This window comes from Mytilus trossulus, chromosome 1 (assembly GCF_036588685.1).
Source record: "Mytilus trossulus isolate FHL-02 chromosome 1, PNRI_Mtr1.1.1.hap1, whole genome shotgun sequence".
Taxonomy (NCBI): Eukaryota; Metazoa; Mollusca; class Bivalvia; order Mytilida; family Mytilidae; genus Mytilus; species Mytilus trossulus.
Genome location: NC_086373.1, coordinates 60,632,898 through 60,660,130, shown reverse-complemented (window position 1 = coordinate 60,660,130; position 27,233 = coordinate 60,632,898). Strand labels below are relative to the sequence as shown.

Here is a 27,233-nt window from a genome sequence, read left to right as displayed (position 1 = left end):
GGTGGTATCCAGAAATTAGATTAACTGATATTCTTTTGATTGTATTAAATACGAAATATGCAATTGTCAAAACAGCAGATAGTGTCTGATCAGAAATTTTTAAGTTATGATATTGATAAATAATAACTATCAAAGAAACAACAACTGACAATAAAAAAAAATAAACATAGTAGAAAGACATACAAAGAAATGCTTTAATATTCAAATTCTTTCATTGAAAGAGTTATTTCCCTTACTTCATAAATGTGTTTTACTACCATTGTAACTTTGTTTTTTCCCTTATTAATAGATTTTGTTAAATTTTCACTTTTTAAAAAATTGTACAGAATTTATTTCTGTTTGAAATAAAGAATTACTTGGCATGAGTAAATTGTTATCCTATTTAGTACTAAGACAAAATTTTACATAGCCTTATAACCCTCACTGGAATTTACCAATCAATTCAAGGGAATATTTTTTTCAACCCTTTTTCATATGCAACCTGATGTGACATACTATGATTTGGTGGTACATGTATTACACCTAAAGGATTACCAATTCAAAAGTTCTTCTTAAATCTCATTTTCAAATCTTACATGATCAATGGACACAACAGTGTAAAAAACAACATTTTGACATTTTAAAAAAATATTGCAAGGGACTTAACTCTGAATGGAAAATAATATATATACTTGAGTTGCTATCTCTAAATTCTCACATACATCAAAATTCACCCAAAATGCATCAAACATCAACTACCACTTCTAAACTGTATTTCAAACAGAGGTATCACATAATTATTTCTAGGACGGATATTGTTATTTTTATATGAGCTTGGTCAGATAGAAACCAACCTTATGCAAGTGCACATATACATGTTCTTGTTAACTACTTTGATTAATTTTGGAACATTCAAATACAATAAATGAAGAAGAATTTTGGTCTTTGTTGTAGTTTTTTTTTTTATAAAAATGCAATTTTTCGAACAGTTACAGCTTTTCTGTGGAGATATTTTCCAACCCGAAATGAATTAACAGGCACATTGTATGTTGATATTCAATTGCATAATGTCCATTTCTATCTAACACAGCTTATATCATGATAATGATCAAAAAATATTTTATCAAAAATAGAAACATCAGCAGCAAGATGATTTTTTTCTGCATAGAATATTGTAAGTCTCCACGCCATAATTACAAAAATAACATGTTATGTAAAAACAAAATATGTTCATTTAAAATGTTCTACACGCTTTTTGGGACAAATACCATAATCCTTAAAGATATTTAATACAAGAACATGTCTTAGAAAAAATTGAAAATGAAAAGTTTCTTAACTATTTTATAGTCTTTTACTAATAAAATTTGAAAGTGATAACTTTAATTGCAGTTGTCTACACTTATAACATTTTTCACAGTTTTTTTCCTTAATCTGATAAGTAATTTCTACTGAAAAAGTGTCATATTCAACATCTATATCTTTCTTTTGGAGGGGGTCTCAATAATTTTAAAGAATTTGTGTGCTATACAAAACCAATAAGCTATTCAGTGATATGCAATTAAAAAATGGTCCCGATTGATAAAAATTGATAAAAATATAACACGTGAAAACAGTTATCATCTACAACTAACGATAACATGGCTGCCTGTTCTACCCTCGGGTAAATGTGTGTGGAAAAACTTGCCACACTGTCTGTACCCACTCTGAGATAAAAATAAAGAAATATCAAACTGTAGAGTATTAAAATAAACAAGATGGCTTGGTAATTGTCTCTTCTGCTGCTTATATTCTATTTTTAGCCAATCTTCTGGATCTTCGTAAAATATGTCCGCTTCGTCTATGTAGTCTTCTTCCTGTTTCAGGTTGGGTTCACATGTGAGAAATCTCATGGTAATGTTCTGATGTAGGTAACTAAAATAACAAATTATGTAAAATTACTATCAAGTATCTGCAGTCCTAAAATCTTAAAATCATGTTGAGACCTTGTTCTTTGAGCTTAAAATAACAAAACTTTTTGTGCATTTGATATCATAGATTTAATTCTTTTAATATATAAGAAATACTGTGGATTCATTATTATTCATGCAGCACAACTTTTTGTTGATTTCATGGGGAAAGGTGATCATTATAAGTTTTCAAAGAAATACAAAATTTGTAAAAACCTTTAAACCAGATGATACGTGAAAAGTAAACTTTGGAAATTAGTAAGGCGTTCATTATCACTGAACAAGTATATATTTATTTAGGGGCCAGCTGAAAGACGCCTCCGGGTGCGAGAATTTCTTGATACATTGAAGACCTGTTGGTGACCTTCTGCGGGTTTTTCTATGGTTAGGATGTTGTCTCTTTGACACATTCCCAATTTCCATTCTCAATTTTATTTCAATGGCAATGAAACGGGTGCCAACTCTAACAAGATTTTTGTTTTTATTGGAGTGCAGAAGTAATCTCATTTTGTATGCATCATATAAAACAAGCTAGATACTTTTCTGCAGATACTTTACAGATATAAATGTGGATTTTTTTTTATAAGGATGCTTATGTAGTAGGCCTTTCAAGGTAACTTTTCAATGCTTTTCTCAGTAGAACTTTTCAAATTTGAAACGGGTGAAGAATTATTTTTTTTAAATTTCTCCTAATTTTTTATTATTCAGTTACAAATTGATAATCTTATTTGTAGTTCCTTACCTGTAATAAGGTGTGGAATGGCATGGCATTAAAAATAAAACATCCATATCCTTCTCTAGGCTTTCATCATACAAGTACTTCATAACAACAGTCGTCCCCCTTTGGTGCAACACTCCAAAATACATGGCAGGTATCAAATTTAGTCCAATTAATATGAACACTAAATATTTAGCTACTGTCAAATTATGTTTGTGTTTTCTTTGTTGTTTTTCAAACGGATCTTCACTTGGTGATTTGGAGGATGGACTAGAAGATTGTGTGGTGTCAGTGACTTCAGCAGCACCATCTACTTCCTGTGATTCATCAATTGCACCATCAATGACATGAACAGTTCCTGTTGACTGGTGTATGATGGGTGTAGTGGAATTATCACTGCTGACTAGACTGTCTGAGCTACTTGTAGTTTTTGTTTGTTTACTTTCAGACCGTTTCTTTAGCTTTTTCTTTTTAATTCTTGGTTTTCTGCATAAACTGTTGAAGTATACTCCACAATAATGCATGGACATTGGTAATGCAGGTAGTAGGAATCTGAACTCCTTGTGTGATAAGAAGCTGTGAGGTAGAAAGGAAAAAATATTAATATTGAAATTAATATACAAGTAATTGATACCTGACTAGTGTTCTACTACACTTTGTCTCGTTTAATTCAACTTGGACAATGTAGAAACAACCACTTTTTACAGACATTACATATAATAACAAAAGTGTTCAATTAAGTTTAAATACAGAAGGCTGTACACACAATATAATTATCCTTGTCAAACCAACTTGAGTGAAGAAACGGCCCCTAACATTGCGTTAAAGCATTAAAAACTCTCAATTCAGCTATAAAAAATTAGAGTATAATAAGCCTAAAACTTGAAAACATAAAAGTTCCTTTTTTTTTAACACTAAATGAAAACATAAGCATTACATTGTAATTTTTAAAAACTTACTTACCTGTAGAAAAATATCGTCCAAACAATGAGAAATAAGAGAACTTTATTTCTGGCCTTCCATGCCCCCATTACAAAAGGAAATAGATGACTGGTCATAATGACAGGATAACCTTGTGTGATGTACCAATGCCAGGGGTGTGTCCCGTAAAATGAACCTCCTCCTTTAAGGACATTGAATTCTATGAAGTTGTATTGCACTAAAATCCAGTCTCCATAATACCAACGGTCAATGATACAGCTAAATACCAACATGACAGAACTGCAAGAAATTCAGAAATGATGAAAATTAAAATGGGTAAACAGACATACTTTTGCATGTCAAGTTCAGTTTCATTCTTTTATGACTTCAGTAAACAGCAAACTTTTCAATCTAAAGTTTTAAAGATTTTGGTCAAAGATTGAAGCAAGCAGAAAAAAAACCTCAGTAGATAATTAAAATTAAAATGAGATGAAGGATGTCTGTTGATAACATTGCCATTGATCTCACTATGCATAAATACAAGAAAAAATCCCAAAAAGTTATTGTGAGATCAACAAAAGATCTTTACTGAAGGTTAAGGAGATATTAACCTGACTAAATAGAAAAAGTGGTGCAACTCAAACTGTTCGTTTTGAAACAACAGTAGTAATTTTCTTTAAATTCTTTTGGAAAATTTGCATGGAAGCTATTTTTCCCATCATCAATTCAAATATGTCATAAAAAATACATTCATGTGCTACTTTAAGCGATAAATGGGGTCAATATTTTTAAATTGCATTTAACTAAAAAAGCAAATATATAACATAACTTACCCAATGAAAAAATAGTGTTTAAGAATTTTGAATATGTTGTGAGATGATTGTTGTAGATGCCAAGAACACATTAATAACCAAATGATGGCTGCTGTTGGTCGGACTAGAACTGATAAGGATGCAAATACTAAAAACTTTGTCAATGATGTACTGAAATTAAAAAAATAATAATTAGTAACCTCTGTCATCTTATATATGACATTTTATAAACTTTTTCTTGCATAAATTAAAGCCTTTATAGGATTATATATTTTTTTACATTGGTCAGTTCAAATTGAAATATATTCAATACTAAGGAAATCAAATTGACCCACATGTCTGGTGGAAAGAGTGGACTTGAATAATTTTAAATCATGTTTAGGTAAAGTGTGGACATAAACAATCCCTGATAGGTCCATGTAACACAGTTGTATTTTCTGTAGTTATTTAGAAGAATAAGTATTAAGTATGTGGATGAAATGGACTAAATGTGAGAGAGAAAGAGAGATTGGGGATGTCATCTCCCAAAAATAACATGTAAAGGTTGCTAGTTATATTCTCCCAAAAATAATATGTAAAGAATACTTGTTATCTTCTTCCAAAAATAATATGTAAAGGTTGCTTGTTATCTTTTACCAAAAATAATATGTAAAGGTTGCTTGTTATCTTCTCCCAAAAATAATATGTAAAGGTTGCTTGTTATCTTCTCCCAAAAATAATATGTAAAGGTTGCTTGTTATCTTTTACCAAAAATAATATGTAAAGGTTGCTTGTTATCTTCTTCCAAAAATAATATGTAAAGGTTGCTTGTTATCTTTTACCAAAAATAATATTTAAAGGTTGCTTGTTATCTTCTCCCAAAAATAATATTTAAAGGTTGCTTGTTATCTTCTTCCAAAAATAATATGTAAAGGTTGCTTGTTATCTTCTCCCAAAAATAATATGTAAAGGTTGCTTGTTATCTTTTACCAAAAATAATATGTAAAGGTTGCTTGTTATCTTCTTCCAAAAATAATATGTAAAGGTTGCTTGTTATCTTCTTCCAAAAATAATATGTAAAGGTTGCTTGTTATCTTTTACCAAAAATAATATGTAAAGGTTGCTTGTTATCTTCTCCCAAAAATAATATTTTAAGGTTGCTTGTTATCTTCTCCCAAAAATAATATGTAAAGAATACTTGTTATCTTCTCCCAAAAATAATATGTAAAGGTTGCTTGTTATCTTCTCCCAAAAATAATATGTGAAGGTTGCTTGTTATCTTCTTCCAAAAATAATATGTAAAGGTTGCTTGTTATCTTCTTCCAAAAATAATATGCAAAGTTTGCTTGTTATCTTTTCCCAAAAATAATATGTAAAGGTTGCTTGTTATCTTCTCCCAAAAATAATATGTAAAGGTTGCTTGTTATCTTTTCCCAAAAATAATATGTAAAGGTTGCTTGTTATCTTCTCCCAAAAATAATATGTAAAGGTTGCTTGTTATCTTTTCCCAAAAATAATATGTAACGGTTGCTTGTTATCTTTTCCCCAAAATAATATTTAAAGGTTGCTTTTTATCTTTTCCCAAAAATAATATGTAAAGGTTGCTTGTTATCTTCTCCCAAAAATAATATGTAAAGAATGCTTGTTATCTTCTCCCAAAAATAATATGTAAAGGTTGCTTGTTATCTTCTCCCAAAAATAATATGTAAAGAATACTTGTTATCTTCTCCCAAAAATAATATGTAAAGGTTGCTTGTTATCTTCTCAGGGTTGCTTATTGAATTTGAAAACAGGGCCCAGAGTAACTTTCATGTCCATATTTTTACTTTATAAGAGTTTTTTTCTCTTGTCTAAACATTGCTAAAGATTATGAATTTTTAATTTTTATGGTATAATTCTTTTAATATTTCTACTTCAGAAATCGAACTGATATTTTGCGTATCTTCTTATTAACATTTGTTATTACCAGGTAATGATTTATAACGTAAGAATGTAAGAACATTTTCAAAAGACATTGTAGAGTATTTTCATTGAATTTGAAATTTTTCAGAAAAGCTTATTGAAAATGTACATTTCTAAAACAATTTTGTTTTACCAAAGAAGTCATGTAAGTGTATATGATGCTTATAAAAGAGTTCAAATAAGTTAACATCAATGTATATTTGGGTATAAAAAACTGTTAAAGATAAAATAAATTAAAGCATGCTGTTCAACCGAAGCATTGACAATTTGTGTACCTAACAAGTCATGAAAGTGTTTCTAATGTTTTAAGTAAACATGGTAAAGATTTCAAATTAGTTAACATCAGGGAATATTTGGGTATAAATAACTGTTTTAATGTCAATATCTTAAAGATAATATCTCTGAGGGTGCCACTTCCTATATAAACATGATAAAAGGTGATAGAACGTGCTGTGCTATTGGAATAGGTCACATTCTCCAACTTGATAATTATGTGAAAAGTTGGGGAAAACTATCAGAAATATATCATAAGGACAATGAAGTTCCAATGACTTGTTATATGAATAGCGCTGTAGTTTTGTTTTTCACATCCAAAAGGCTTGCCGAAAGTAAACATTACATAAGGAATCTAAGCCTCAGAGCTTTACACTCACAGCAAAGGGACAATTCCTCCATTATATGGGAAAAGGTACATTTCTACCTTCGAAATATATGACATGTATGAAAAGATATACATTTTTAAAATCTAAATTTTATGAAAAGAGAGGGGTAATAGGAGCTCAGTGCTCTCTTTACCAATTAAGTATGGTAGTGATTCCAAGGATGAAATAACCTGAAGCCAGGCCACACTTAAAAATAGTTTGGTTTGCCCAAACCCTACCCAAAGGTAAAAACAGTGGGTAGGTAGGTAGGCATTTTCTTTTTTTTTTGGCATAAGGAAATTGATGTGTCAGATGTTATTTCACTCTTCTTGCATATTGATTGAAAAAAAAAATCACATCAGGACAATAAAAGATTTAGAGTCTGCAGCTATGTTTTGGGAAGGTAGGGTTCGGGCAAAAAACAAACCTATTCTTTTTATAGCCCCAGCAGTTTCATCTTATCAATATTAATTTGAAGTACCGAAGAAGTCCAGCAAGTGTTTATAGTTCTATCTGTAAATGAGTTCAAATGAGTAAACATCTGTGTATATTTGGGAATAACTGTTGTAATTATTATCACATGTTCTAGTAAACAGAAGTAAGCTTTTCTGGTTAACAATATTAATGTTGATATATCTAACAAGTCATGCAAGTGTTTATAATACACTAAGTTAAAGAGTTCAAATAAGTTAACACTTGTGTATAGGTTAAACAGTTAAACCAGTACAAACACATGTACATGATGTACATGACACGCAAATGTACTCTTCTTTCAGTAATCAAAATATAGCTAATGAATATTTTGTCCTCATTCTTATTTTAAGATTTATTGGTTACATGTTCCTGATCATGGACAATAACAATTTACACATAGATATAGGAAGATGTGGTGTGAGTGTCAATGAGACAACTCTCCATCCAAATAACAATTTATAGAAGTTAACCATTATAGGTCAATGTACTGCCTTCAGCATGGAGCCTTGGCTCACACCGAACAAAAAGCTATATAGGGCCCCAAAATGACTAGTGTAAAACCATTCAAACGGGAAAACCAACAGTCTAATCTATATAAAAAAAGAGAAACATGAAACACGTATAAATTACATAAACAAACGACAACTACTGTACATCAGATTATATACATGTATATATGATGTGACTACTTCAATGTAGTGGGTCTCATTGGGGTCTAAGCATGATGTGGGATTGCCAATTTTTTGTAAGCGTAACACGTGAAAGTCAAATTATTGTTTCCTGATAACAGGAAATCAGGTCCAGCGGGACATGGGGAATGACAAAAAAAAATGAGAATTGCTTACATACATAGTGTAGGCAGGATACCGGAATCTGACAAAACAGTAAGTGGGATCCAGGATTGGAACCTCCCAATGAGACCCCCAATGTAGCATAGATGACTTTTGTATAGAATGAGATGTATACCACTGTATACAGATAAACATAAATATTGTAAGATACATGTACATGTACTTATTTAAGTTTTGATAATACAATTTATATTTCAACTCAACTATTTTTATCATATAATCGATTATCAAATTACCTTACACATTAATTTGGTTACCAAAACTTTCATTTAATATCTAATTTATTAATCAAAGAACAAATTGATAACTGCATCCATCTAAAGCTGATCAATAATCTAATTTACATTACATATTATTGTTTTACCTGTATTTGTGATTTATCAATTATTTATCAAATTGTATTTCAGTTCATACAATATTTGCTTCAATATGGATAATTTACTAGCTATGTCAGTCTGTATGGTAAACTTTTGAATTTACTGGCACAAAGCTGAATTTTACGAAAATTTTAGATAGATTCTATTGGCATGTAGAGGTGATTTTCACAAGCCTTGGCTGACAGGCCTGTGATAGAGCAAGAATACTACTTTGTTCGTGTTATCTACTGTGTTTTTTTATAAGATGTTAACACTGTAACTTTGAGATGCAGAAAATTGTCTCTAGTTAAAGTACATGAGAAATTAGGTGTTCTGCAAGGAATGGTAACATATAAATTTTCCACATCAGTCCTATTGCAATGAGTTCAGCATGTCAAAGCAGGAAAGAAGTAAATTATTTGGAAAGGGCCAAAATTTGTCTACTCATCAAGCCTTACCATCAGGGTTCCTAAAATGCCTTGCTCTCATAAAACTTTTGAGTACAATTATTGTTCTCAGACTCAAAAATCAACCAATCAAAATACTGGATTAGGTCAAGCTTTAAAGCCATGGCTCATACTGCATGCACTGAACAGCAAACAATAAAGGGCCCCAAAAATGACTAGTGTTAACCGGTCTTATAACCCATACAAGAGTGCACATACTGAAATGTCTCGCCTTCTTTACTAATCATTGATATTATGTTGATAGTTCTATGTATAAAGCTTTATTACAACTGTCACATAAACTTAACATTAACCAAAATAGCTAAACAAAGACTAATGAACCATGAAAATGAGGTCAAGATCAGATGAACCATGCCAGGCAGACATGTACAGCTAACAATGCTTCCGTAAATTAAATATAGTTGACCTATTACTTATAGTTTAAGAAAAATAGACCAAAACACAAAAACTTAACACTGTGCAATGAACCGTCATGGTCAAATGAAACATGCGGGACTGATCATAAAATATTTCCATACACTAAATATAGTTGACCTTTGGCATTTAATACAAGATAAAAAGACCAAAACTCAAAAACTTAACTATAACCACTGAACCATGAAAATGATGCAAGGTCAAATGACATCTGGCCGCTAGACATGTACACCTTATAAGCATTCCATACACCAAATATAGTAGACCTATTGCATAAAGTATAGGAAAAACAGACCAAAACACAAAAACTTTACTATAACCACTGAACCATGAAAATGAGGTCAAGGTCAGATGACACCTGCCAGTTGGACATGTACACTTTACAGTCCTTCCATACAACGAATATACTAGCCCTATTGCTTAGAGTATCTGAGATATGGACTTGACCACCAAAACTTAACCTTGTTCACTGATCCATGAAATGAGGTCGAGGTCAAGTGAAAACTGTCTGACGGGCATGAGGACCTTGCAAGGTACGCACATACCAAATATAGTAATCCTATTACTTATAATAAGAGAGAATTTAACATTACAAAAAATATGAACTTTTTTTCCAGGTGGTCACTGAACCATGAAAATGAGGTCAAGGACATTGGACATGTGACTGATGGAAACATGAGGCATCTATATACAAAGTATGAAGCATTCAGGTCTACAAGCTTCTAAAATATAAAGCTTTTAAGAACTTAGAAGTTAGCTAACGCTGCCGCAGTTTCAAAATAACAAGCTTTTCATTATGACATAAAACTAGTACATAATGAAGAAACAAAATAAGCAAAAAAAAATATAAAGGTTGATGAGATTTTAGCCATTGAAATTTTTGGCGGGAAAATGTTCTCTCTTGACTTTTCATAGCTTTATCATTGACAAGTTTACCTTTTATAAGATTTTTACAGATGGTTTATAATTATACAATAAAAAGATTTATAAAACAAGAATGTGTCCAAAGTACACAGATGCCCCACTCGCTCTATTGTTTTCCATGTTCAATGGACTGTGAAATTGGGTCAAAAGTCTAATTTGGCTTGAAAATTAGAAAGATCTTATCATAAGCAGCAAGTGTTCTAAGTTTCAAGTTGATTGGACTTCAGGTTCATCATAAACTACCTTGACCAAAAACTTTAACCTGAAACTCCCATTTTCATTTTCTATGTTCAGTTGACCATGAAATTAGGGTCAAAAGTTTAATTTGGCTTTAAAATTACGAAGATCATATCATAAGCAACAAGTGTACTAAGTTTTAGTTGATTGGACTTCAGCTTCATCAAAAACTACCTTGACCAAAAACTTTAACCTGCGGACGAACAAACGAATGGACGAACGGAGCCACAGACCAGAAAACATAATGCCCCTCTACTATCGTAGGTGGGGCTATTGTAGGTGGGGCATAATAATTGATTGATTGTTGGTTGCTTTATGTCACATTAGCATAACAGTGCTATATCACAGCAATTTATAAAATGGAAAATGGGGGTCAATTGGAAAAAAATTGTTAAGGCTTTTAAATGGATAAAACCACAGGATTTCGAAAATCTGACAAAAATCCCAAAACATGAAAAACTAACATCCTTAAGTTGTCTAGAAACGTACCTTTTACACTTTGGCCAGGGATAATAATACAGTGCTACAGTAACTAGGACTGTTTCCATGGAGTTTGTTAGAGTTCTGGTAATACAGTAGAACATGAACCAAGAAGTCACCTGACAGAATAGTGACCACTGTGCTGTAGCTCGATCTGTTAGTTTCCATGACAACTTAAAAAGGTAAAGGTCACCAAAAGCGGCAAACACTCCTTGAAGAATTCTGGGAAGTTTAATCTATAACAAAAAGTAACATACATGTATATCTTAGTAGTATTCAATACATCTTTATGTGTCTTATTCTAGTGAGATTAAAACTACCATGTCTACTGTGTATTCTTATATTTTTGTGGGTACTAATTTTCATGGATTATGGAAAACCTGCATACAAGCCTACAAAAAATGAGTCATATTTCATTTCATGGTTTACCTGTACCCAGGAAATCCAGGAAAATTAGTATCCAACAAAAAAAAAATGAAGCCACAGCATTGATTACACTTACTGACTTCCCTGTTTCCATTCTCTTACATGTACATTAGTTAAACGGGATGAGATGTTTAATTGGATAATACATGTATTTCAATTCATTTTTAGAAAACTTTAGGCAAAAAAAAAAAGAGAAAGAAATTTTATTACAAAGCACTGACAAAGTGTCATCTAATCTCTTGTCCCCAAAATGGCATTTCCCAGATTAACAACAGTGGTGTCTATATATCTAACAAGTGTTAAAACAGCTCTTTAAAATAAATGAATTCAAATAAGTTTTAACAAATTAACACCTATTTACCTATATGTATGATACAACTTGAGGATACTGCAATATGTTCTATCAAAATACTAGAAAGTACATGTATCCCTGATCAAAATTCTGTCCTGATTCTATGTCAAAAAGATTTTTTATATGTCCTGCTTTTATGACAAAATAAATATTTTTATATATGCTGCTGTTATATGTCAGTTTGGTAAGGCCAAGACGTTTGGTTTAGTTAACATACTTTTATGAGAGTTGACAGCAAAATTTTTTTGGTATTAAATAATCCTGTAGCTTTCAATCAGTTAGAAGATATAAATTATTCTTTAAAAATTATTATTCCAGTATTACATGTATTAGGAATATCTTTAAACACAAATGTAACAATTCAGTTACAATGGTTTCATTAGAAGCTTTTTTGGTGTTTTGTCAGATCTTCAGCATTTCATACCAGTACATTTTAAACTATGAACATTCAGAAGGAATTTGCCTGATATAACTTCATATGAACTTACCAACAATATTCTGGAATCTAGTCCAAATATGTACAGGAATTTATAAAGAGAAGAAAATACAAAGGGATATAGGTATCCCCTTAATCCATGTTTCCATTCCCACGTTAAATAACCATACCTTAAAAAAAACAGAAATAATATTGTATTAATAAATTGTCTTCCTGAGCATATTTTCTCAAAAATATTTCCTTCAAATCAAATACAAATTATACATTGTAACATTTTTTTTTATTGTTTATAAGCCACATACAATGTACACTTATACTTACATGTTACTTTTCACAAAAAAATCATAAAAATCTAGACGCCATCTAACATGTCTAATTAATTATCAAGTTGACCTCTAAAGTCATCCAACATGTCCAATGACCATATAAGCCTTGTAAACATAAATAGATATAAATAGATTAAGCAAATATGTGCTGTTGGATTAATCTAGGTCTATTTAATTTCATATTATAGATGAAAATTAAATGTTTATTATCGCTAACGCTTTTACTTGTCATATTTGTATGAGAATGATTTTTTGTGGATCTAATCAATCAATCAAATGATTTACCTTTGTTTCACTTTAAATGTTGACATTTTTTCCCTTTAAAGATTTTTACACATTTAATTCATGTGCTTTCCATCTCAAGCAAAAGTTTATAAGCCACATACAATGTACACTTATACTTTAGGGTTAAATTGAAGTTCACATGAATAGGGATTCAATGAGGTGGAATTATTCACTTGCAAGTGAATAATTCAAAATCAATGTTTTTAGCTTATTTTGACAAAATTGAACCATACTGGCTGCTACAAGCGAATTATTATTTCACTATTTGCATTTCATTAATGTAAGAACAAAAAAAATAAAAATATATTAGATTTTTTTATGTATCTCATAGCTCATGTAGCTATTGCCCCTTTAAATCTTTTACATATATATACATGTATTAAATATATTATAAAATTTACAAAATTTTTAACCAAATCTATCTGATTTATTATTGTTTTAAAATGCAGTGAATATAAATTGCATACCCAAATGACATATTATGTGCAACTTCAAGTGACTGCCAATATTCATCAGGAACAAAAGACGTTTGGATGAGCAGAGCATTGGATATTCTGAAGGCCAGCAATCCCAAAAGTATTGTCTTTTCTGATGACATAATCTTCTTCACTACAGATGGACCAAGAATCTCATCCTCAAACAAATAGCCCTCTTCTTCTTCGTCCACCTCATGCTGTTGTTCATCGTCAGATGTGATTGGTGAGCTTGGGCAACTTGTGCGGGCTTTGTTTAAATCATCCTGACTGTGTTTTATTTTACGTCTGCGGATAGTCGCAGACCCTTTTCCATCTTTAGTCATCTCTTCTGAGAATCCTGTTTAAAGCTCCATCACATATATACTAATGCCTACAAAAGTAAAGAGCTATTTAGGATAATTAGAACTCAATTTTCCATATACATGTGATTAATATTTCCAAGGGGCACAACTCTTTATAACATTTCACGTTTTAATGTAATCTTTTACAATGGTTAATTAGCACTGATTTTAGAACTTGTCAGAGACAATGCTGATATGAGCCTACGAACATGATAAAATAAGTGATTTGTTAGTTTGATAAATATCTGGTAACTTCACGGGTAAGAATTGTACATGTGCAGATGTGAGAAAACTAACAACAATAGACAAACAGGTGGAAGCCCAGTGTTTCTTAATCCATTGCAACCTTTCATGTGGGGGTAAAAAAAATATGGTTGGCTTTCAAATATTTTGTAGCTATACAGTATCAAAACGTATGACTATTGTTATTCCAATTTTGTTAAAAACATGTATTATATATAAAGTGTGGTTAGCAAAATTGCATCTATTTTGACAGTTTTGTCACCTATGTATCATGCCTATATGTTTATCATGTTTATGTATGATCCAGACAAAAGTTTTTATTGTTTCAACCATCGTTAATAGTCTGTGTTTATTTTGAAACAAAAAATAGGAGGGAACATGGGGATAATAAATTCAGAATGAATCCTGAATCACCTACAGATTTGTCTGTGCTAATTCAGTCTGCACAGAAAACTTTTTCATCTACTAGTCTGGAAACTAAAATATCTAAATTTGTCCATATATGACAACTGTATGTACAAAATGTACAATGTATATTCAGAAATTATTGCATGCATTTATTTTTGCCATTTTGTCATTAAATGCGATTTTACTTTTTACGATTTTGAGAACAATCGTGTTAAGGTTATATAAAATATTTCAAAATGCGAGTTGAAATTTTTGCGTTTACAACTCTGTCGCAATTATCGCAATAATAACCAGATGCTCCGCAGGGCGTAGCTTTATACGACCGCAGAGGTTGAACCCTGAACGGTTGGGGCAAGTATGGACACAACATTCAAGCTGGATTCCACTCTAAATTTGGATTGTGATTATATATATATAGGCTGTTGAATATTAATCCTCTCAAAAAATGTTTGAAGAAATTTTCTTTTTATAAATATGAAATTTCAAATGAGAAAAATTGAACCCAATTTTTTATTCACATCCCCCTTTCCCTTATTCCAAAACTGATTTCAATTAAAATATTCTAATGGAGTTTGCAACAATTACTACTCATTTAAATACATCATAAAATATTAAGATGTAAAAAAACTGCTTGTTATCACTGAATGGTAAAGATTATTTAAATTTACCAGTTGGTAGTAAAAAGTGAATATACATTGTATATTGTATTTAACAAAGATTTAAGTTGATTCTGGACAAAGAAAGATAACTCCAATTAAAAAAAAATTCTTGCAGATATTTCTTGCTTACTATACTGGACAAAGAAAGATAACCCTTAATTAAAAAAAAATTGCTATTTCACAATATTGTGAATTTAGATATTTCTTGCCATTGCACAATACTGTGCAATTGAAAAGACTTGCTATTGCACAATACTTAATATAATAATTTTAGATCCTGATTTGGACCAACTTGAAAACTGGGCCCATAATCAAAAATCTAAGTACATGTTTAGATTCAGCATATCAAAGAGGCCCAAGAATTTATTTTTTGTTAAAATCAAATTTAGTTTAATTTTGGACCCTTTGCACTTTAATTTAGACCAATTTTAAAACTGGGCCAAAAATTAAGAATCTACATACACAGTTAGATTTGGCATATCAAAGAACCCCAATTATTCAATTTTTGATGAAATCAAACAATGTTTAATTTTGGACCTCGATTTGGGCCAACTTGAAAACTGGGCCAATAATCAAAAATCTAAGTACATTTTTAGATTCAGCATATCAAAGAACCCCAAGGTTTCAATTTTTGTTAAAATCAAACTAAGTTTAATTTTGGACCCTTTGGACCTTAATGTAGACCAATTTGAAAACGGGACCAAAAATTAAGAATCTACATACACAGTTAGATTCGGCATATTAAAGAACCCCAATTATTCAATTTTGATGAAATCAAACAAAGTTTAATTTTGGACCCTTTGGGCCCCTTTTTCCTTAACTGTTGGGACCAAAACTCCCAAAATCAATACCAACCTTCCTTTTATAGTCATAAACCTTATGTTTAAATTTCATAGATTTCTATTTACTTATACTAACGCTATGGTGCGAAAACCAAGAAAAATGCTTATTTGGGTCCCTTTTTGGCCCCTAATTCCTAAACTGTTGGGACCGAAACTCCCAAAATCAATACCAACCTTCCTTTTGTGGTCATAAACATTGTGTTGAAATTTCATTGATTTCTATTAACTTAAACCAAAGTTATTGTGCGAAAACCAAGAATAATGCTTATTTGGGCCCTTTTTTGGCCCCTAATTCCTAAACTGTTGAAACCAAAACTCCCAAAATCAATCCCAACCTTTCTTTTGTGGTCATAAACCATGTGTCAAAATTTCATAGATTTCTATTAACTTAAACTAAAGTTATAGTGCGAAAACCAAGAAAATGCTTATTTGGGCCCTTATAAAAACCTTGCAATATTTTCTGAATTTACAGTATATAAAATTATGAAAATTTTCACTGGTTGGAATCAATATTTACTAGTCATGCTAGTCTTGGAATTTGACTTGTGGCTAACCATGCAGACTGTGCTATAAACATGATAAAAGGTAGGGAATTATCATTTTTTAAATAGAACTTGCTTGGGTAAGACAAGTAACATGAGTAAGTGATAAATACTTGAATCTCTCATTGAATTTGACACTAAATAATTTTCTTTTTTACGTATTGAGAGTCTAGAAATTCAAAGGAATAATTTCACATGTGCATAATACATACATTTTTGTAAAGGAAGAACCTGTCATTTATCAGATGGAAGTCAGACGCATAACCCTAGCTTGCTCTATTAAAAGTTTTCAGCACTTCATAATCATCATTCTGTCATGTCTGCCGGGTGGCATAGAAATATCTCCTTTTCCAAAAGTATGTAATTTTGATTCCCGTACGACTGAGTGAGGATAACCATCTTGATAGATCCCGAAATCCTGAGGTCCAGAATTTAAAGAAATTTAAATAACGACATCCAGAAATTCAAAATTCCAAGATCCAGAAACAATCAATCTGAAAATCCTGACATACCCGTAGCCAGGGGGTTGGGACGGTCTGTTGGGACGAACCCCCCTTTGAAAACAAATAAGCAATGTTAAAGACAACTTTCTGTTCAAATTTTGACTGTTAAAGTAGAGTTCATGAGTCCAAATAACCCCCCTTGGAAAATCCTGGCTACAGGCCTACTAGTCCAAATTATTCTGACGTCTGGCAAGACTATTTTAATTTTTTCTGGGACGCCTTCCCCAGAAAAAAACTAAAAAAACCTTGCCAGACATCATAATTATTTGAACTACAGGCCTGCCTAAGATTAAAAACACTCCATCCCGACGTCCTGCAACAGCCATTATAAGCATAGGATCCTAGAACTCTCAGAGACACAATTTGCTTGAAAAGATACATGTATATGGACACTGGGCCCAGCTTGTCTGGCTAAACAGCCGTCGGACGTCAGAGTAAATAATTATATCTCGGACTAATGTCAGAACAGCACTCAGGACTCACGACAGGAGGCTGATGACCTGTCAACTGGGCGATCTGTTATCATACCTTTAAAACAAAACTCTTACGTTATTCTTTTATAGGAGACATTGAAATGTTCATATACCTTGACTGTGTAATGATCAACAAGATCTGACAGGAGTCTGAGAGATAACCAAAATCGATTGCATTCATTGATATTTTTTACAGATCAGCGTCAAAGTTTTTCTTGCAACACTCTATTAAACCCTGAATTGAAAGAGCTTTACTGATTATGATTGTCCGGGAAATAGGGAGATAACCCTAATATTATTGTCTGTAAAAATAGAAATGACAGCATGCACTTCATGTTTTTGAAATAATATTACTTATAAGATATAATTATTTATTCCTGATATATGTATAGCACTCTCAGCTATGATTATAAGTAAATTTAAACTTTTGACCATTTTAATTCTTGTAAATACATGTATATGCAGTTGTTGTTTCTTTTAACACTTTCCTACACCCTAGCACATATAAATTATTATATATTTTTTAAAAACTTTATGATGACAATCCTATGAATTAATTATGATATCTATTATTTAGTGATCATTATAACCTAATTCAGTCATCTGTATATAATTTGAATTAATTGTTTCCCTATGTTTTAAGGTGTAAATAGTTGCTCAAACTATACCCTTTGGGTAGTGCTCCACATTTAATGGAGGAATATACAAGTAACTGAACTGAACTGATTGCATCAGGTTAAAATCATTAATCCATTCTGGTTTCAAATAAGTTAATCTTTGAAAGTGTAATTACCAAGACGTTATTTAGTAGGAAAGCCTAAAAACACTGAAAAATAAAATCTTTATGGACTTTCACCTTTACTTGAACATTTAGCTTCACTACATTTTTTTATTGAAAAACAGAGGATTTGATTGTCTGTCCCAAATATTTATCTTTTGCTATTCATATCAGTATATTTTAAGGGACATCATATATCTTATTAGTCTTATTTCTTTAAAATATTGCTAAATTTTTAATATTTTTTTCAGGCTTTTTTTAGTACTTGAGATAAAAAGTATAACTCGCCCCTACAGAAAAAAAAGTTGAGGGCCAGTTGATGGCCATGTGGCGGACAGTTGAGGGCTAGCTGTTTTACGCAAAATAGTTGAGGGCTAGGTGTTGAGCATCTTAGCTCAACTCAAACCTGGCCAAGCACTGTATGTTGGATAGATGTCGCTCAACTGGCCCACAACTGAAGCTGGCGCGCGCCTTTTAGTTGAGGAAAAGTTGAGCAATTGGTCTTTGATTTTCATATAGTTGAGCAAAAGTTGAGCTTTCAGACTTTGAAATTATTGTAGTTGAGCAAAAGTTGAGCATTCAGACTTTGAAATTATTGTAGTTTAGCAAAAGTTGAGCATTCAGACTTTGAAATTTTTGTAGTTGAGGAAAAGTTGAGCGTTCAGACTTTGATTTTTTCTTTATAGTTGAGCAAAAGTTGAGCAATAAGAAATATGACCTGGTGATATAAATGTTATGTGCCATCTGTTTTATATGTCTTAGTGCAAATGGACAGGAAGTATAATTATAAATGTACACAAAGTTTGAGGCAAAATTAAGGGAAGCACATGTTTTCAATTTTATACATTTTTCTGTATTTTAACTTAACTAAATCTTTGACATAAAGATAAAAAAACAAACAGTATTTCTTTTATTAGAGGTCGGTCATTTAAAGACGTATCTACCGTATCTTATACGTTGACGTATCCGCATCTGCAGATATACCAAAAATCAGTATGTGATACCGAGCTTTAATTGTATGTACTTTCAATAAAGTAAATGGGCGACTGATTAATTTTCTAATGCAGAAATTTACAAAACAATTAAGAAATATCGAGTTTTTGTGGAATATGTAACCCGACTTTTAAAGTTTGCCGTATAGTTGGAACAGTTTACAGGCATGATAGGAGTGAATACGGTAAAATCGTTTGTTGGTGTATGAACTTGTGCTCACGTAGAACCAAATTGTTATTTGACAAATAGAGTGATACTCAGTACCTTTCTATTACCTTTTATGATAAAACCGCAAATGAACAATATTCAAAGTTCATGACAAGTATATAAGTAGTACATTTGATTTTTTTTTGTATTTATTCATATAAGATCTTGAAATATTTTTTTAAATATACGGATTATTAAAGGATTGTGTACGAAATTTCGTGTCCCTGCCCTACATTGGTTCCTTTTAAAGGGCGTGTAAAAGTAGTTGATATAACCCCTTATTTTTTTTACAAACACCACTATCACAAATATTGAAAGTGTATGTTTGATTGTTTCCAAGATATTCCAATTAATTTTTTTTTAGAATGAAGCATGTATTATTATTAAGCTCGGGATCATATTATATTTTTTTATATATCTGCAGATGCGGATACGTCAACGTATACGATACGGTTGATACGTTTGTAAATGACCGACCTCTAATATAGAACATATAAAATATTTAAGATTTAGGTAATTAACAGTTATTAGTAGGGGTAAATCTCAAAGTGATCACACTGTCACAATACCCAAAAGAACCTCAAACATTTAAAATTTGAACTGGGTTTGAGCATGCACATGGCAAGCAAAGATGTCTTCTAGCTATCATGAATAAAATATAACTTTTACAATGAATGTAGAAAAAAAAAGTTACAAATTACTGTATTGACATTGAAAAGTGCAGTGTATTCTTCTGATGACATGACTCTTGGATTTAGGAAGATTGATGTTTAAACACATATTCTGGAAACATCTGTTGGTAAGTTCATTGGATTAGATTTGATTTCCACCATTTTGAAAAAGTGTATAATTATGCTCTTTTAGGTCAAAATAGTGATATTTATAGTGTTTTCTTTATAAGGAGTGAAGAAAAAAATGAAACAATATATTTATGCATTAATTTATATATTGTCAAAATGTGTAAGACAGGAGACATGTTTGTTTTATTATTAAGACAATTTGTTTTAATAAAATAAGAATATTCTAATATTATGAATTTGGTATAAAACTAGAGATCTATTTTTGTTTGCTAGATAACTTCTAAAAAGCAAGGATATAGCATTTATGTAGTCTGTTGTGAGTTAAGATCTTTCAGCAGTATTTTGGCTATAAAAATACACAAATACACAATTTAAATATGTTTTTCTACAATGTGTAGTCATCAGTTTGCAATTACCACATAATGCTCAACTTTTAATGACCTGGCCCTCATCTATTGGCCACCTAGCCCTCAATTTTTAATGACCTGGCCCTCAACTGTTGGCCAGGTAGCCCTCAACTCTAATTGCTCAACTGTTGGACACCTAGCCCTCAACTATGATATTTTCTCAATGTTGCTCAACTCATTTGCATAAAGTTGAGCATTGATAGTTGAGGGCTACCTAATTTGCATGGCAAAAATCCAGCTATCCTATCTTAGAGTGGTATAATCAGACTTTTTAGGCACAAATAAGAAATACTAGTTGGTTTTACTTGTATTGATTCTAAACTCCATTTGCACATAAATCTCAACGTCATAAGTAGCATGACGTTACAATACATACATAGCGGTACCGCGAACGTATAATGAACACAGTCCTGAACATCCTGGGGGCCCGCGAATGATAATTTAAGCAATAAATAAAGAAAAAACTTTAAAATGAAATAACTATTGTCTCTCAAATGAAATAAAACTTTAACTTTTTACACTTAAACAGTCTTTATGTTTTACGGAACGGTTGAATCCAACTTTTGATTTTCTCCTTGGCATCAGTTTTTGCTTTTCTAGTTGAAGTAATAGTATTGTCACTGGAATCACACGGACTATCTGTTGATAAGAGTTCAAGTGGATATAGCTTACTTATTGGTCTAGATGTCGTGCCATTTTTAGTGCGTAAAATGGCAGACCTACAAAGTCCATCTCTCCCATAAACTAACTTAACGATAATCGCTATATTCCACACTGTCCTTGGGGTATCATCATGAATCTGTACAATGTCGCCCACTTTAATGATTTGAGTGTTATTTCCGGTGTTTCTATGTTGTTCCCTAAGTGAAGTGAGATATTCTCGTCGCCATCTGTTCCAGAAGTCGTGAATAATGCGTTTTTGAACACTAGATTGTCTATTTGCTGTGTAATGTGTTAAGTTTTGTACGTTCTCCTCACTGCTGAAATTAATTGTTCCTGAATACGGTAAAGTTTTAACCCGTCTTCCATAGAGAAGATGAGACGGTGTAAGCGGTTCATCATCGGTAAGGTCCGTTGATACGTGGGTTAACGGACGATCATTTAATATAGCCTCTATCTCGATCACAATTGTCTCTAGCACTCTAAAAGTAACTAGTGCTCGTCCTAACACTTTCTTTATGCAATTCTTGGTCAAGCCGATCAATCGTTCCCACCAACCACCATACCATGGGGCACGTTTCGGAATAAATTTCCACTGAGTTCCATATATGTTGAGTTGTTCCTGAATAGAAGTAGATTTTGTAAGCATTTCAATTTCCTTCGCTGCTGCGGTATATGTTGTACAATTGTCAGACATCATGATTTTTGGTAACGATTTGCGGCTGGTGAATCTCCTAAACGCTAGAATGAATGTTTGTTCTGTAAGGTCTTCGACGATTTCCAAATGCACAGCTCTAGTGTTAGCGCAGGTGAATAGACAAATATATGCTTTACTAGTACTGTTGCTTTTTGTTCTAACATGCAATGCTCCTGTGAAGTCGACACCGGTTACGGTAAACGGTGGTGAATCATTAAGTCTGTCGGACGGCAGTGGTGGTGGGTCGGGTGTATGATAGGGTCTTCCTGTAATTTTACGGCAAGTAACGCAATTACGGAGTATTGATTTAACACATTGTCGAATCGACGGAATCCAGTAAGACTGGCGAATAAATGTCACTGTACTTTCTAATCCAGAGTGAAAATTCTTTGCGTGTGCATCCATCACAATTAATTTACAAAATCTGTCTTTGTTCGGTATTAGTACTGGAAATTTAGCTGATTCATCAATAGGTGCATTGTTAATTCTCCCACCACAACGGATAATGTTCATTTTATCCATGTACAATCTAAGTTGCTTCACTAGCGCATTTTTCTCTGATTTGTTGTTTAAACTCTCAATAACATCCGGGTATTTACGCAGTTGCGAATCTCGAATCCATGAAGTCGAAGCAGTCCGAATTTCATTGACACTAAGATTTCCTGTTAGTTTGTCATTATTTCTACAGTTGTTTATGAATCGGTACATGTATGCAGTTATACGCAAAAGTTTTTGGTATGAGCTGTAGCGTTGTATATCCATAATTTTACTTATTCCTTCATAAGATCTGATTTTCTGTTGCGGTTCACTAGTTGATTGTCCTTGCTCAATGGTAGTGCTAAGAATGTGTGATTCTTTATTCTTCCACTGTGGCCAGTTTGATTTGTCAGTGAGCCATTCGGGTCCTTTCATCCAAAGATCCAATTTTAGGAATTTGGTTGCAGTTACTCCTCTCGATAGCATATCTGCCGGATTTGAATCTGTCGGACAGTACTTCCATGTGTATTCTTGCGTAATTTCGTTAATTTCCTTCACTCGATTACTAACGAAAACGGGTAATTGTTTCTCAGTAGTAAGCCAACTTAAAGTTATCTGACTGTCACTCCATAATGTGACGCTTGTAACATCCAAGTGCGATTTCAAATGCTTGACGAGTCTTGCGCCTATCAAAGCTGCACTGAGTTCTAACTTCGGAATTGTTAACTGTTTCAGTGGTGTCACTCGATTCTTTGACATGATAAGTACGGTTTCTTTTCCACTGACTAAATATGCGCATGCTCCATAGGCTTGCAAGCTTGCATCCGTAAACACATGTAATTCTACATTGTCTGATTTTTCTTTGAAATACGGTCTATTAATTTCCAAATGTGAACATTCATTAATATCTTTTAGTACATACTTCCATTCTGTTGTAATTTCAGATGTAAGAGGTTCATCCCAATTTAATCCTTTCCCCCACAAAGTCTGCATAAGCATCTTACTACGCACAGTAACTGGACCAATAAGTCCGAGTGGATCATAGATTTTAGACGATTGTCTTAAAATCTCTCGTTTTGTCATACGTGTATCTTCAATATCGGTGTATTCCGGTTTGGCGAAAGTAAGTGTGTCGTTACAAGTGTTCCATCTCAATCCAAGCACTTTTATGAGTTCATCTTTGTCTAATACGCTGTGTGAATTTGCGCGGTCTCGCAAAAGTTGAGAATTTGAAGCCCATGAGCGCAAGTTAAATCCTGCTCTAATGAATAAGTCTCTTGATGTATCAAAATATTTCAGTAATGCACTCTCTGTAGGAAAACTCGACAGTATATTATCAACATACAAATCGTTCTTTAAAGTGTCAGTATATTCACAACGGTTCTCTCTCAAGTGTTTTTGTAGAACGGAATTCAGTATGAATGGCGATGAAGTGGCTCCAAATAATACAGACTTAAATCGGTAAGTTGATAGTGGAGTTGATGGGTCTGTTGGTGTATCGAACCAAAAGAAACGTGTGACATCTCTATCCTGTGTCTCTAATCCAACGTTCAAGAACGCCTTCTCTATATCAGTAGTAACGGCAAATTGGTGTAAACGAAATCTTAAAAGAATGCCGACTAAGTCATTTAAATTGGGTGGAGTAGTCATCAAACAATCATTAAGACTAGACGATTCTGGTGTTGCTTTACAACTGCAGTCGAATACGACCCTGATTGGTGTTGTTGTTGAATCTTTTCTCACAGCATGATGCGGAATATAGTGTATTTTGATCTTTTCATCGGCCTCATTAGTAGTATCCACTTTCTCTATGAAGCCCCTTTTCTCCTGCTCAGCCATTATTTCTCCATATTTTTCCAGTAGTTTGGGTTCTTTGCTAAGTCTTCTTACTGCACTTTCCGTCCTTCGTTGTGCAATGACTTTATTTGTCGGTAACGTAGGGTGATCCTCTTTCCATGGTAACGTTACAAAATATCTGTTGTCATGGTAACGAATTTGTTTCTCTTCATAAGTCTTTTGAATATCCATCTGTTCTTCTAACTTTGTAGTGTCAATTTTCTCGGTAGCCAGTGACTCTATTTTCCAAAATTTCTCCAAGTCGTACTCATCGGTTTTTGTTGCGATCATCACGTTCATCATTGAAGCTCTCTTGTATCCATCTGTGTCAGAGTTGTGTGAATGTAGCGTTCCAGACAACAGGTATTCGATTTTTGATTGAACAGCTGTCGGTCCTTCGCCTCGGATAATATCATTCTGAACAATTGACCAGAAGTAATCAGCTCCAATTAGAATAGAAATTTCAAAGTTTTCATCTGCTGTTACTGGGTGAGCTAATTTGATTCCTGACAAATATGTAAGTTTTGCTGCTTGGCGTACATAGGTTCTCATCGGTACTGCGATCTCTGGAACGATCAAGACTCGAATCGGAAGTTTACCCTCTGTAGTTATGAGATATACCAATCCTGTACTCAAATGGCGAATTTTAGTACTATTTGCATTGTCTCCAAATCCGGATAGGTTAACGCTTTCAGTTCCAGTAGGTTTGAGTTTCAATTTTTCGGCTAATTCCTCTGTGATAAATGAGCGCTGTGCGCCTTCGTCAAACAATATTTTTGCATCAAGTATTTCATGTTCTGCACTTACTGGGTTAATTGCTGTCTTCAAAAGTACACGATCTGTCGATTGCGAGTGTAAAACAGTGTCTGGTTCCTCCGCGTTGTGTTGAATTGTGCCTACGGTTATATCCCCTGTTGGTTTGTTGTCTTCATTTGTTTTAACATTGTCTTTGCAAATGCTGGTGTGATGACGTTTGTGACACTTGTTGCAAGTTTTTGTAGATTTACATGCGGACAAGCTATGGTGTCCTAGACAGTTAAAGCATAAACGATCTTTTTTCACGATTGACATCCGGCCATTGTAATCAGATACTTTAGTGCAATTAACAGACGAGTGTGGCTCCTTACAGTACGCACAGAGTGGCTTGGGTTTAGTGTTAGTTGCGTTTGTATTCTTGTTACCTCTATTTCGATTACTATAATTTGTATTTGTCAGAAAGGCGGCGGTAGCTGTAGGGTGTTCTAACTGTTCTGAAGTTTTGCCTGCATCCATAATATAAAGTTCATCGAAAATTCCACGGCGTAATTCATTCAGTTGTAAATCTGTAGATCTATATTGTCTGGCAAGATTTCTGCGGATTTCACCGGGTAGTTTGTTCATAATAATGGGCACTAAAAACGCTCCATATGTGTCTTCACTTTGACCTAATGACTCCAATCCTCTAATGTGTATCTCAATTTCATCGTAGAAGTTTTTCATGCTAAATATCGTGTATTTAGGGGCTGGTATATCAACTAGTGCTTGCATATACTTCTGTCTTATTACATGCGATTGTCCATATCTTTCTTGCAGTAAAGAAATAGCTTTCTCATAATTTGCATGTGTAAGCGCAAACCCTGTGTCGGTTTTCAATGCCTCATCATGGAGTAGTGACTTTAAATAATTAAATTTCTGAACGTTTCCAAGAGTAGTGTTTTCGTGAACGGATGTCTCGTATGAATCCCAAAATGACTGCCACTGCATAATATTACCATCAAAGGTAGGAAGATTCAATTTGGGCAACTTGTTGTACTCATTTAATCTAGTGTTACTACGTGAAAACTGAGTTTCCGGTACACGGAAGTTTGAATTACATGTATTCTGTTTATTGTATATCTCGGGTTGAGCATAACTTTGTTGATCATGAGCAGGTTGAGCACAACTTGATTGATCATGAGCGGGTTGAGCATGAGCGGGCTGAGCAGAGGCGGGTTGAGCAGAGGCGGAATGTGAAGGGCCGCTATAACTGACGAAATCTTTTGCATTAGTACTGAGTGTGGATGTATTGACAAGAATGAGCTTTTGTATTTGCGTTATTTTTCCATCTAATGTGTAAGCATACTCATCTGAATCGACGATCTCGGCTTCTACTTCTCCTTCGTCAAGATTTTCTAGAATGTCCTCATTAAGTTTTTGTAGTGTCTCTTGTTTCTTCAACAGATTGTTCACAATTTTAGTTAACTCTTCAGTGTTCACGGGCTCGTCTCCGTCGTCTCGGATGTCCTCAAATTTCTTCAAAAGTCGGGAAATAACGCTTCTGTGTCCTGCACGTATAGAACGTAGTTTGGAACTCATCTTGGTCCTACGGCACCAATATCTTAGAGTGGTATAATCAGACTTTTTAGGCACAAATAAGAAATACTAGTTGGTTTTACTTGTATTGATTCTAAACTCCATTTGCACATAAATCTCAACGTCATAAGTAGCATGACGTTACAATACATACATAGCGGTACCGCGAACGTATAATGAACACAGTCCTGAACAATCCCTCAACTGGCCCTCAACTATTTGCTCAACTGATGGCCAGCTAGCCCTCAACTGTCCCTCAACTGTTAGCTCAACTGGTGGCTAGTTGAGCAATGCAGTTAGCCTAGTGATCATTTTTTCTGTATGGGAGATCCAAGAGTTGAGATTTTAAAAAAGTTGTACAGTTTTTCGATTTGGTGTAGGGTATCATCCCGATATTCATACATGTCATACATTTGTACCTCAACTGAAATGCCAATATCAGGATTGAAATAAGTCAAAATTCAGATTCTCACCAAATCTAATTTAAAAAAATGAGTGGTAATTATATTAGATTTGGAAGTTTTTCTGATCAATCATTGTTCAATTAAAAAAACCACTTTTGCATATAACATCT

At 33.0% G+C, this 27,233-nt stretch overlaps 2 protein-coding genes across 2 annotated transcripts; both read right to left on the bottom strand.

Moving 5' to 3' along the window:
• Positions 1–419: 419 nt before the first annotated feature.
• LOC134680955 (GPI mannosyltransferase 3-like) lies at positions 420–17,725 on the bottom strand. Its single transcript, XM_063540273.1, has 8 exons — positions 17,587–17,725; positions 13,454–13,832; positions 12,428–12,545; positions 11,171–11,397; positions 4,398–4,547; positions 3,607–3,864; positions 2,668–3,219; positions 420–1,890 (listed from the first exon to the last, which is right to left on the bottom strand). Exons 2-8 carry the CDS (start codon positions 13,783–13,785, stop codon positions 1,596–1,598), a joined length of 1,932 nt encoding a protein of 643 aa, XP_063396343.1. The 5' UTR covers positions 13,786–13,832; positions 17,587–17,725; the 3' UTR covers positions 420–1,595.
• Positions 17,726–21,190: 3,465 nt separating this feature from the next.
• On the bottom strand, positions 21,191–26,662 carry LOC134683259 (uncharacterized). The gene has a single exon (XM_063542476.1). The coding sequence runs from the start codon at positions 26,660–26,662 to the stop codon at positions 21,191–21,193; it is 5,472 nt and encodes a 1,823-aa protein (XP_063398546.1).
• Positions 26,663–27,233: the final 571 nt, after the last annotated feature.